The sequence below is a fragment of the Haliotis rubra genome, unplaced genomic scaffold (genome assembly GCF_003918875.1).
Source record: "Haliotis rubra isolate DU_JTF1 unplaced genomic scaffold, ASM391887v1 Scf223, whole genome shotgun sequence".
Lineage (NCBI taxonomy): Eukaryota > Metazoa > Mollusca > Gastropoda > Lepetellida > Haliotidae > Haliotis > Haliotis rubra.
Genome location: NW_025766259.1, coordinates 1,069,308 through 1,083,695, shown reverse-complemented (window position 1 = coordinate 1,083,695; position 14,388 = coordinate 1,069,308). Strand labels below are relative to the sequence as shown.

The window sequence follows — 14,388 nt, the reverse complement described above, 5'->3', positions numbered from 1 at the left end:
ATGAACCTCATGAACATATGCAGTCAACAAAATTTTACATTACCTGTTTCATTTGCATTTGAAAAGTTGTCTTTAGTTGGCACAATAAAATTGCAAGGGGCACACCTGAATGTGTTAATTGGCATATGGTGCCACTGAAAAATATTGGTATGATTATAATGAAACATGAGTGTAACCCTGTATAACTATAAGCACGTCTGTGTGTTGATGTATTACAATATCCCGCCATGCAATGTGTGAGGGAGGAGTGTTTTATGATACTTTTTTGCAATATTCTAGCAATATCACAGCTGGCGACACCATAAATGGACTTAATATATGATTGGCTTGACTAACCAACCATTTACAGACAGTTTCAACTGTGTGGCATTGCTTACAATGTCTGTATGTATTGTTGCTATATTGTTGTTTGCAAATGTAAATCCAACCTATATGACCTCAGCTTCACCAATAGGAATCTTGGCGCTAAGACAATCATACCGTCTATACCTACTCGTGAAGATTCGGGTTAGAATTGGTCTTCAGTAACCCATGCTTGTCGTAAGAGGTGACTAACGGGATCAGGTGGTCAGGCTTGCTGACTTGTTTGACACATGTCATCGATAGATGCTCATGCTGTTGGTCACTGGATTGTCTGGTCCAGACTCAATTAATTACAGACCACCGCCATATAGCTGGAATATTGCTGAGTGTGGCGTTAAACTACCAACCAACCAACCGTCTATACTTTAACATTGACTTGTTTGTTTTTGTGTAGCACCGTACTCTACAATATTTATGTTATATGATGGTTGTCTGTAAATAATTCTCTGTAGATCACACTATCTAGTGATTGATAGCATGAACATTGATTTGCACACTTCAGATACAATGTCATGCATCAACCAGGCCAGCGATTCTGACCACCTGATCTCATTAGTTGCCTCGTATGACATATAAGGGTTGCTGAAGATCAGTTCTAACCCACAGGCCCTCATGTCTTTGCGAAGATTAAAGATTAATTTTTTGTTTTTGAGATGACCCCCGACTCAAATGCTTCACAGAACAATACATTATGACAAGCCTGGACACTTTGGTGTACCCTGTACCCTACCCGCCTGCTTTGCCGATCGCTACACTACCACCTAATTTACATTAAGTTTTAATGAACTTATACATGCAATGGTAGTGTAGGGATCGGCAAAGCAGGCGGGTAGGGTACACCGAAGTGTCCGGCCTTGTCATAATGTATTGTACTGTGAAGCATTTCTAGTCGGGGGTCATCTCAAATGTTTTATGTCTTTTTAACATCTTTAATCCTCGCAAAGACACGAGGGCCTGTGTTCTAACCTGGATCTTTAAAGGTATACTTTGACTGAGGATGGCTGTTGAACTAATATAGATTTATTGCCATTGCCAACAAGCAGTTGTGGTGATTACAGGTGCTATTACCTGTCAGCTGTACAATGTAAAGACATTCATTCATTTAATGAGACAGTGAACACGAGTGCACCTTGAAATGATGTCTGTGTTAATTTTGTCAGGTTTTCAACAGTTTTCCTGTGTATTTTCCAATCCTAGTGAGTGAGTGAGTGAGTGAGTGTGGTTTTATGCCACTTTTAGAAATATTCCGGCAACATCATGGCAGGAGACACCAGAAATGGGCTTCACACATTGTAGTAAATTTGTACCCATGTAGGGAATCTAACCCAGGTCTTCAGCATGATGAGCGAATGCTTTAACCACTAGGCCAACCCACCATCCTTCAAAACCAGAGGTCTGATTCATACTACTACATACTTCAATATGTTAAAATCTGTTGTGTAATGCTGCACTTAGCAATATTCCAACTAAATGACAACGGTCTGTAAATCATGGGGTATGAACCAGACAGTCCAGTGATTGACATAATGAGCATCTAACTACCAATTTTTGACATAATGAGCATCTATCTACACAACTGGGATAGTATGACATGCATCATTAAAAGTCAGCGAGCCTGACCACCAGATCCCGTTCGTCATCCAAGCATGGGTTGCTGAAGACCAATACTAACCTAGATCTTCATGGCTAATGATGAAGTCTGAGACATGCCAACATCTGTAGCATACACAGACATACTTGACACCTTTACTACAGATCCATAATTTATACAGTGAGTCAACATGTTCATAGCACTCTCGCATTGCTTTCCTTAGTATTGATCATCATCCTGCAGAAAAGAATAAAAGCATAAGAGAATTCCTTTAATTGTTATGTTTATTACCTAAAAACATTTCAACTTACATCTCATTTTAATTATTTTAAATTGTTGACAATAATTAAAATATAGCAAATGCATACCCAACATCTATCTATCAATGACTTACTTAACTGCAATGTACAGACCAGTCATAATTTGAAAAAAATAAAAAGTCTACCAATATATTTTGACCTCTAAGTGTGTTCAGGGTTAAGTGCTTTGAGTCATTGCTAACTGACCCGTAAGCTGGAATGTTGCTGAGTGCGGGCGTAAATCTAAACTCATTGCTAACTGACCATTTTCTTTACCATTGTCTACAGCATTCCTAAAGATTTTTCCTAAAAGGCAAGACTGACTGACTGACTGAGTTTGGTTTTACGCCGCTTTTAGCAATATTCCAGCAACATCACGGCGGGGGACACCAGAAATGGGCTTCACACATTGTACCCATGTGGGGATTGAACCTGGGTCTATGGCGTGACGAGCCAACGCTTTAACCACTAGGCTACCCAACCGCCCCTAAAAGGCAAGAGGGGATGGTGGGGTATTCTGATGGTTAAAGCGTCTGCTTGTCACACTGAAGACCGGGTTCGATTCCCCACATGGGCACAATTTCTGGTGCCCCTGCCATTATATTGCTGGTGTCCCCTGCCATTATATTTCTGGAATATTGTAAACAGTGGCGGAAAATCATACTCACTCACTCACCTAAAACAAGAAATTATGCTGGCTTGTTCTGTAGATGTGTATAGTACCTAAATACCTGTATCAATAAACATTTCTGGTGTCCGCCAACGTGATATTGCTGAAAGTTTGCTAAAAGCAGCGTAAACTAGACCTGATCAATTTATTAGGTCTGTGTAAAAAATGTAAGATACCAAATTTGATTTAGTGGTGAAAATCAAATATTTATATCATGACTTAAATGCAAATGGAATCACAAAAGTATTAACTGTGAGCATGTCTGACTTCTACCTATGTTTATTTATGTTATTCATTTTGATACAGCTGATTGTACTGGTATTGACTCTTTCAAAGTCATGCATGTGTAATACAATATATGTACATACATATATCACTTCCACAGATATTATATAATGTTATTTTATTTATTGTTAGGACATAGTCATGATTGTGATATGCAGATATGTGATGACGAGAAAAAAGAATAATATTATTGATTTTTTTGTGTGGGAATTCGAATATTAAAAAGCTAGGGTCTAGTGAATTTCAAAATGAGATCTATCTGTGTCAGTCATGTGAGCATGGACCAAAGCATACTGGTGGCATAAATACTAGATGCTGGGCATTTAGCATATTTAGAAAGTGCTCAAATTTATAATATTTTATATTTGGGATTCTCTTTCTCTTATGAAGCACAGATTTTAGTACTTAGGCATTGTGTGTTCCTAGGTTTTGTCAATGGGCGCTGTGCCAACTTACACTTGTCAAAGGGGTACAAAAAGCTTACGATCAAGACTACCAGTTGTCAGACTTCCATTTTATGGATGCCCTTTTGGCTGAGTGTGTTGGATTACAGGTACTTGTCACAATGTGATTTTAGTGCCTCATTCTGAGACTGTCACCTTTTTTTGGACACTGTGGGTTTCGTATCCTTGATAAGACTCAATCCCAAAAGTACGAGAACCTGTACTTTAGGACAACAGTGTAATTCCAAATATGACACTTGTTAAACTGGATGTAGTCCTTATAAGTTAACCGCCTCCTGTTTCACCACCTCGTACTTCACATGGAATGGCAATATCTACCAGCAGATTCACGGCCTTCCGATGGGTTCCCCCTTGTCCCCACTCATTACAGAAATATTCATGACCAACTTTGAAGAAGCCGCTTTAATGTAGTCCCCCTTCCAGCCCCTATGCTGGTACAGAAAAGTTGATGACACATTTACCATCCTAGCCAAAGATCAGGACCCCGAAGCCCTACTGGACCATCTCAACCTACAAACACCCCAGAATCAAATTCACCATGGAAACAGAAAACCACCACCAATTAGCCTTCCTCGATGTACAACTCGACAACAGTCATGACAACATCCACACTGCCGTCTACGGCAAACCAACCCACACGGACCAGTACATTCACTACCTGTCAAATCACCACCCTCAGATCAAACACGCCATCATTGCCACCCTCACCCGACGAGCCATAGCCATCTGCAATTCAGACAGCCTCAGCCAAGAAATCCATCACCTAAAGCACACCTTCAGTGCCCTCAACGGATACCCTAAACAGCTAGTAGAGAAGACCATACGCAAAACCCTGGCCTCCCAGCAAAAAGACCCTAATCCCAAGTCCAAACCAGCCCCATCACCTATCCTCGTCAGTATCCCATACCTAGGTCCCATAAGTCATCAGATCAGCAGACTGCTCACCAGTACAGCCAAAGTAGATGTCACTTTCACATCAGACGGAACACTAAAGAACATGCTACATGCTAATGGGAAAGGCCCCATTGAGTCCACCCCAAATCCCAGAGGAGTGTATATGAAATAGCATGCAACTACAGAGACAAATGCACAGGAGAGACATCACGCCCCATTGCTACCAGGATAAAAGAACAAGACCTCTGTAGAAGAATCTGACATGAAATCTGACCTTTTGGAACACCTCATAAAAATCCCGACCTCCTTATTACCTGGCAACAAACCAAGATTCTACACACCAACATCAACCACTGGAAGAAGCAGAAACTTCAAGAAATCATCGAGATCCAGAGAAAGAAGCCAGCCATTAACCGGGACCAAATGCATTTACCTTCCCAGTGTATACTCTGTTGTCCTATAATCTCTTGGCTTCATCCGTTCATTGTTATCTTTGTATAGTATGACCAGAAATTATTGAGAATTTAAGGAATATGTTTAATTGGATTTCTAGTATAAACAACCTTGACCAGCTATCAAGTGCTTGGTTTAATTCAAGAGAGACAACTCCGTTTATCCTTTTTTTATTAGTTTGTGAAGAGTTATCCCCCTTTGTTTACTTGCTAGCAGACGACATTTTCAGTGATCCTCAGTATGGATGATTTAGAGAAGAGGAAGTTGATTTTAGAGTATTATAACAAGGACATCAGATCAGCTAAAGTGATTTCAAGTAGAACAGGCATCCCTTTGTCCACTGTTAATCGTGTTTTGGAAAATATTGCAAATGGATATGGCATTGAGCACCAAGGAGGCGCAGGTAGGCCCAGAAAATTTACTGTCGGTGACAGGAGGCGGCTTGGTATTCTTGTTTCTAAAAACAAACTAAGGAGTTTAGAAAACTGAAGGCTGGATATGATTGATAGAGGAACTGTGGCTGTCTGTAAGGAGACAATTAGAACTGAGGTGCATGCAATGGGTTGGCAGAAAAGTCGAGGAATTCCATCACCGATCATGAAACCTGAACAATAGGAGCAAAGGTTGAACTGGTGCTTACAGCATAGAAATTTGAACTGGGACAATGTGATTTTCTCAGATTTTAGTTCTGTGTGGCTGTTTCCTAATACACTGAAATTCTTGACCAAACAAACTGAAAAACCTTTGTATCAGCGCCCAAAGTACAGTCCGAAATTTAAAGTGTGGGGTGGCATATCTGTGTTAGGGGCAACGCCCCTCTGTGTATTTGAAGGGAATATGAACAGTGAGCGGTATACAGATATTCTCGAGGGACATTTGCTTCCATCTGCTCATGTGTTCTATGGACATTTTTGGTTTTTCCAGCAGGACAACGACCCAAAACATCGTAATCTTATTGGCTATGTAATTATATTGTTATCTTTGTACGCTTTCCCTCCTTGCATTGTGTAAACATGTTTTATCTATATATATTCACTCTTTGTACTGACTCAGTATTCACCTGATGAAGGAGCAAGAATTAGCTCTGAAACGTCGTGTAAAGAATAAAAAGAAGTTGTTATCCATAAAAGTGTCATGTATTCATGTTCGTCCAACTTCTAAATGCCTTTCAAAAACCCCATATCTGGTGTCCCCCATTTCTGGTGTATTCTGGAATATTGCTAAAAGTGGCGTAAAACAGTACTCACTCACTCTGAATGCAGCTGTAATTAAAAAATATTTAAAAAATAGCTCGCTCAAAGGCATGCATGATACAATGGTATAGTAGAAAATGTTGATTTATCATTGCAACATGTTTCGAAACTGTTCAATCAACAGAATGTTCATTGTATATTTGTTTTCCCAATGTTTTAGAATAAAAGCTAAGCTTATGCATGACTCTCTGCATTGTGCTCATAACTCGAAAGTCATGATCACCCAAGTTTTTCTCTTTGAGAGGCCGGCCGGTGGGGTAGCCTAGTGGTTAAAGCATTCGCTCGTTATGTTGAAGACCCGGGTTCGATTCCCCACATAAGTACAATGTGTGAAGCCCCCATTTCTGGTGTCCCCTGCTGTGATATTGCTGGAATATTGCTGAAAGCAGCATAAAACTAAATTCAGTCCCTCACTCACTCAGTTGAGAGATCTGCATTGCCATTTATAAAAAAGCTCTGCAATCCGATAGCTGTAAATTCCAGATGTTGGCATGAAATGCCTGTATATCTGTTGGTTAGCTGTGATTCACCTGACGAAGGGGCAAGGAAAAGCCAAGAAACGTTGTGTTGACGTTCATAATATTCTGTCTTATAAATTAATCCTGCATTGAAATAACAAGTGATTTTTTTTCAAATGTGTTGATTTATCATGTTTTTGTTATTAAGTGAATAAAAGTGAGTATGAGCTCAGTTCTAGTCGTAGGTAACTGTGTCAGCTCTACAATCCGGCACGCTGTCTAAACGGGATTATTTCTTCAGTCCTGACGAGTGCTGGTTTAGACAGCTTCCACTGTAGTGAACATGGTGGGTGAGGTGGATTTGTTGACACTTCGATCAGTATTCCAGATACATTGCAACATGTCAGCTTAGCATAAGGAAAAATGCTGAAACTCAAGAGGTCTGACAGACAGTGAAACATAACTATGGCAAACCAGAATTTGACCCTTTTGTTTATCCTCCACAACACATTTTGGCGCGGGGATGGGGGTGGGAGGGTGTATTATTTTGGACTCTGTCTGTCTGTGCAAATTCATCTTTTCCTGAATAAAAAATGGTTTGCTAGTATATGATAATATAAGTTGTTCACTGGTCACGAGAGGGACATGGGCTGATGTACCCATGATGTTTGTTTATGTTCCCCTCGCCTTGTACATCAAGGGTACATCAACCCATGGGCCCCGAGGGACCAGTGAACAACGTATTTATCTTACCGAACACCTCAATGGTAATTTTGAACTGTTTGAAGCACGGGTATCGGATTATACTATGGAGTATCAGACGACAAGACGACAAGAAAAACAAATTTAAAGTTATCTCCCTTCCATCGATTTGCATTCGCAAAACAACGGTAATTTCCGTACATCATATGTGATTCAATGTTATTCGAGATAAGGAATTACTACTAAGAAGTACCAAATGAGTTCGGCATTCCCAGCGGCATACATGGAAAATGTTTTTCTCTTGTAAGTGGGGTACATTGAAAATAATAGAAGAGCGCTCAGCCAATCAGAAAGCGACATTTATGTGTGAGGCAGGATAAGTTTACATATGTATGTTTTCATTAGATAAAAGTGAAGAACATTATAAGTTGTATGCTTCTCTTGAGGGTAATACGGCCTGATGTAAGCCTTTTTGTAGTAATGTCACCCAAGCCGGTAGTCGAGGGATGACACTGATATAAAAGGCATATATCAGACTGTATTACCCGAGGGAGAAGTTTATAATGTATTTATCTTACCGCCATGTTAAATGTTAAAAAATATCATTTTATTTTATTTTGAAGATCGATAAGCTCGCTACCGACTATGTGACACGTAAACAAAATGGCGTGTGCCTGTCGACTGGATTTTTAAAATCAGTGAAACATATTCTGACAAGCTTAAAACTGCTATAAAAATTACTAATTATGTTTAAGTTGAGTGTGGAAACGATTCAATGTATAAAATAGTATAAATAAAGCAGTGAAAGTCAGTAAAATAAATGTGTACATAGTGAACTCAAAATTGAACGGTTTCCGAACTCCATGCTCTGCATGCGTCATATTATGACATCATACGAATTATAGCTCTACAGCTTCTTGGCAGAGAGTTTGGCGGTTGCATTACCGTGGCAGCGGTAATGTTTTTTCCAGTTGTCACCCTCCTGGGAGGGATGACACAGAAACTTGTTAGAGCGTCTTTGACCAATGAAATTAAAGTATGTTACATGAAGGTAAGATAATGTAACACCTGACAGTTATAACTAGTTGACATATTCATGGAGAGTATTTTACCATAGCGGGAGATTATTGAATGACGACTTGGTCTTCTTGTTATCGAGTTTCTGCTGTGTCCAAGGGATGTAACTCTGCCCAGCAAAATGAAGTGCTTGGAAAAGGAATGACTTGTACTCTACTTGATAATTGATGATAAATGAATGTTTAATCAGATGTTGACATACCCGCCGTATCTACGTTTAGAATGATCAATAATGACATAACAGTAAATGTGTAAAAAAAATAATAATTGTTTTGTCGATTATATGGATTTGTTTGTGTACAATTGTTCTTAAAGGTCACATGCAACGCAAAACACAACTTTGCAGATTCTGATACCTTTCGGTATGGACTTACCGAAACAAATCATCAAAAATGCAAATTCAACTTATAAAGTTGAAAGATAACACGATGAAAAAAAACGCGCGAAATCGGAGTTCAAACTATTCACTAATTTTCCCACCGACTTTTCGGGGGAAAACTGGTTTCAACAGCTGGCCTGCGCTCATAGCACGTGCGCAGTGAAATAGGTTCGCGCAACTTGGAAGCGGGCTGTCCGTGAATACCGGTGAAGGCTTTGGTGTGAGCTTATTTTTCTAATGTTTTGTTGATATCTCACAGGCGCGAGCTTTTATATGTTATGACAGTAAATAAACTGTTTATATAATTTCATTTGTCTATTTCACCACACGTTCTTCTTACCGAGTCACTTTCTCTGTTCGATACTTAAAAGCAATGTCATTATTTAGCGTTGACAGAATTTCTAACTGTGATATAGATATGTCGTTGTCACAGACAAAACTCAATGTCTTGTTTTATTGACACCTGTGTGTCTGCCTGCCTGTCTGCTAATGGCAATATTCAATACACAACTGTGATCACTGACCACATGCAATTTGAACTTAACACCAATCAGGCTATACACCATAAACAAAACGCATTGATTTATGGCCCGAGTTCGGCCTCTGTCACATTATGTAATTACACAGACAGGCAGGTGTGATACTTGAACACATGACATGTTATGATGTCTGTTGATTGCAAAATGTTATACACTAAAAATGAGCATGTATTTACAAAACCCAACATCTCTATATATACACACACAATGAGCCGTGAGGGGCATCTGCAAATGAACCAGCCCTTAAGAAATATTATTAAACCCTAATTGATGATAGTAATGCTCATTTGAATCTGTATGAGAGAACGGTTGTCCAAATGAAATATATATATATCGTTAATATATTGACCCTCTCCAACAGCTGGCTTTGTGTATTTATTATTATTCTATATAGCATGCTACATCTATAATACACAGTGTTATTAAAAAATACCCAACAATACAAGCACTAGTTTCAGGAATATATAAACAAATGTCACAAGGCATAGAGAGCTGAAATTATCAATAATATTTGAAAATTTTATGCTGGTGTGTGTCATATGTCAAGGTTGAACATTAAATACACAATGCCATTTCTCAGTAAAGTACAGAACTAAACATATGTTATATTTGACCACTTTCTAAATGGCATTGTGTAATCATAGCTTTCGGTCATGGGAGCTGTGCCACTTACATTTATCTTACCTCACACATAAATGTCGCTTTCTGATTGGCTGAGCGCTCTTCTATTATTTTCAATGTACCCCGCTTACAAGCGAGTAACATTTCAATGTACCCCCTGTCAATGGCAACTCATTCTGTACTTCATGGTAGTAATTCTTTATCTCGAATAACATTGAATCACATATGATGTACGGCAATTACAGATATTTTGTGAATGCAAATCGATGGAAGGGAGATAACTCTAAATCTGTTTTTCTTGTCAGCAAAATCTAGCGATGGCTACAAAAGATTTGAACCCGTGCTTCAAGCAATTCAAAATTAACATTGAGGTGTTCGGTAAGATAAATACGTTGTTCACTGGTCCCTCGGGGCCCATGGGTTGATGTACCCTCGATATTTGTTCATGTTCCCCTCGGCCTTCGAGGGTACATCAACCCATGCCCCCATACTTATAGTATCAGAGGGGTACATAAGGTCCATGGTCTGGATGGCCAGTTGTCCGACTGTCATTTTTGTGGAAGCACCTGTGGCTGAGTGGGTTAGATGGCCGACTTTGTGTGCTGGCGATTAGGTGCCTGACTCTGGATGGGACTCCACCCAACAAAAGTACTAGAATCTGTATTTTACTAAGAAAGTGTATTCCCAAATATAGCATTAGTTACATAAGGTTGAACATTGTTCAGGGCTGATCGGGGGCTCAGTGGGGTAGCCTAGTGGTAAAGCGTTGCTCGTCATGCGGAAGGCCCGGGTTCGATTCCCCACATGGGTACAGTGTGTGAAGCCCATTTCTGGTGTCCCCCACCATGATATTGTTGGAATAGTGCTAAAAGAGGCATAAACCAAACTCACTCACTGACTCACTCACACAGGGCTGTTCTTTCTGGTTACTTAACTTTCTTGGAAGATACAAACAGGAACTATTTGTAAATAACTCATATGAAATCAAAACAGACAGCCAACCAAATGGTTATTAAGATAGGCCATGGTTCAGTTTTGTACTATAGCATGCAAAAGTTGTCAGGCATCAATATATTATATGGGCAAGGGTAGCCTGGTTGTCTAAGATGCTGGTCTCTGTGCAGAGTTGTATCCCCTTATTATAAATTCAGACTTGGGATTTGTCTGCAATATCAGTCCGGCTCAGCAACTGCGGCTTCCACTTCCACGGCTATGTAGAAGCCGTGGTGGCTGAGCGGTCTAGGCGTCTCACTTTGTGTGCTGGCAATTAGGTGCCTGACTCTGAGGGTGTGGGTTCGAATCCTGGATGTGACTCAACCCAAAAAGTACTAGAATCTGTACTTTACAAAGAAAGTGTAATCCCAAATATATAACATATGTTACGATGTTTGAAGAGGCAACTAGCATGATCAGGTGGTCAGGCTCGCTGACTTGGTTGACACATGTCATCGTATCCCAGTTGCGTAGATCGATGCTCATGCTGTTGATCACTGGATTGTCTGGTCCAGACTCTATTTTGTATAGATCACCACCCTATAGCTGGAATATTGATGAGTGCGGCGTAAAGCAACAAACCAAACTAAAACCATTGTGACATCCGTTTTCAGGGATTGGTACTGTCCTTTACGTGAGATGAGAAGGCATTGGTTCCTTTCTGACTTCGTCATGTTGACAGGGGGTGCCCTTTACTTGAAACATGAATTGACTGGTTCCCATTAGCCGTTGTCATTGTGACATCCTTTAAGGGACTGATATCACCCTGTACAGTTAAGCGTTTCTTGTTGGACTTAAACAGCTTGTTAATAATCATCAAGGCTTGTTCAAGTTCTTCCTGTTCAAATAACTTGTACACCACATACATAAAAAGCTTCCTCTTTTATGTGTGCTTAAAATGTAGTCCCTACAATTTTACAATTAATATGTGCTCTAATGTTCTCTGGGGCGGTGGGGTAGCCTAGTGGTTAAAGCGTTGGCTCGTCACGCCAAAGACCCGGATTCGAATCCCCACATGGGTACAATGTGTGAAGCCCATTTCTGGTGTCCCCCGCCATGATGTTGCTGGAATATATACCAAACTCAGTCAGTCAGTCAGTCTAATGTTCTCCTGTTTAAATGTGTGACTGCCATTTATACCAATAGTATTTTTAGCAGGAGATACAAATACTTTTTGCAAACATAAAAACAATATCCCATCTGGTTTGTCAAATTACAACCAAATCTAGCTGCATTAACTAAAAAATATGATGCAATTGTTTGTTTCTTGTTGAATATTCTTTCAAATTGACACAATTTGCCATTATGGTTTGGCCGTCTGCTACACTAGGATTGTAGGATTTCTTTTATCCATACTGTGTAAACAACATTGCAAGGCTCAGTCATGTGAAGGAACCAGAGTTACTTCCCCCTGAAGGACTGATGAAAATTCTTGAAACTTGCCCATTATCATAACCACATTTGTAACGGAACTCGAAAATAATTACAATCAGGGCTAGTATAGCTGATTGTTATTGATTTTCTGTATTCTCCAAAACATGTGTTTTCAAATGCTGTGTTGCAATTTTAAAATGCAAATGTGACATATACACTCACAGTTTGGGGCATTAATGTTGTGGGGCGGTGGGGTAGCCTAATGGTTAAAGCGTTGGCTCGTCACGCCGAAGACCTGGGTTCGAATCCCCACATGGGTACAATGTGTGAAGCCCATTTGTGGTGTCCCCCGCCGTGATGTTGCTGGAATATTGCTAAAAGCGGCGGAAAACCAAACTCAGTCTGTCAGTCAGCATTAATGTTGTTCTTTACATGAGACAGGAATTGACTGTACCTTTTTGTCAATGCCTTTCTAACATTTGTTTCCAGGGAGTGACCGTGTCCTTTACAAGAGACAGAGCCATGATGGGGTGAGTTGCCACCAGGTGAGCTAGACCCTGGCCACAGACCACCCTCCTCATCAGTTCCTCCTCCTTCTCATCATCCTCACCATGGTCCATACGAAGCTGCCACACGAGATGGCCACCAGCATGGAGAGGATTCATGTACAGGAAGTGTACGAGCAAATTGCGCCACATTTCGCTGACCTCAAACAGAAAGCCTGGCCGAAGGTGAAACACTTCCTGAAGAACCTTGAACCTGGATCTCTGGTAGCTGATGTTGGTATGTATCTTTAGCCGGGTACTGCATGGCACTACAAACCAGAATCCACAGAAACCCCACTTAATAGTTTCAAGGGTTCTCTCAGGAAATATAATGGTGATGATATGGTGTAGTACACCGGTTTGTTTGTTGTTTAATGCTGCATTCAGCAATACTCCAGCTATGTGGTGCCAGTCTGTAAATAATCGAGTCTGGACCAGACAATCCAGTGATCAACAGCATGAGCATCGATCTGCACAATTGAGAACTGATGACATGTATCAACCAAGTCAGCTAGCCTGACCACCCGATCCTGTTAGCCGCCTTTTACGACAAGCATGGGTTGCTGAAGACCAATTCTAATCCGGTTTATACTGTAAGATGTAATAATTATGTCTATATCAGGAACTTGTGGAGATTTGTTACAGTTGTAGCCCAAACACATTGACTATAATATTCAGTGCATTCATTGTCTTGACTCACATACTTTCATACCACCATGACTGACTTACTGCAACACTTTTATTGTCCATTACCATAGCAACAATTCCTGATACAGTGACTGCCTACTTTAGCACCTATTCCTCAGAAGAGATTTACAACCATGGGCCTGATTGCTCTGTGAAACAATATCCTGTTCCGAAGAGCAACTCTTGCTTCTGCCAATGCATTGAGCCATGAAGTTTTTGAAAGGCATTTAGAAGTTTGATGAACATGAATACGTGACACATTTTATGGAGAACTTCTTTTTATTCTTTACACAAAGTTTAAGAGATAATTCTTGCTCCTTCATCAGGTCACTATATTATTATCTTTGCACATTCTCCCACCTTGCCTTGTTAAACATTTTCCATGCTTCCATCCACGCATCCATCCATCCATCCATCCACCACATCCATCCATCCATCCATACATCCACACATCCATACATCCACACATCCATCCACCCATCCCCATGATGGATGAAGCAATGAGTTAGCATCCACATTCAAAATCCATCATGTCATGTATTCATGCAGCAAAACATCATGTCACATGCAGTACTGCTGTTTGTTAAAAATAATTGTCTTATGATTACTTGTTGTCAGAAATGAATGATTGTGTTTGGGACAACTTTTAAATTATTTTTTAATTGACACAGCTTCAACACCAGCAGCATTCATACAAAATTATGCATACTTACATGTTGTGGACATTATTGTCTGGAAAAC

The 14,388-nt window shown here is 40.1% G+C and overlaps 1 protein-coding gene across 1 annotated transcript in view; it reads left to right on the top strand.

Annotated features, from left to right (window-relative positions):
* The window catches only part of LOC124277564, a 35,643-nt gene that overhangs the window by 8,440 nt on the left and 12,815 nt on the right, over window positions 1-14,388 (top strand). Inside the window, exon 2 of the mRNA XM_046713281.1 lies at window positions 12,905-13,198. Within this exon, the coding sequence (XP_046569237.1) occupies window positions 13,027-13,198 (172 nt within the window). The 5' untranslated portion in view covers window positions 12,905-13,026. The remainder of the gene's footprint in view (window positions 1-12,904; window positions 13,199-14,388) is intronic.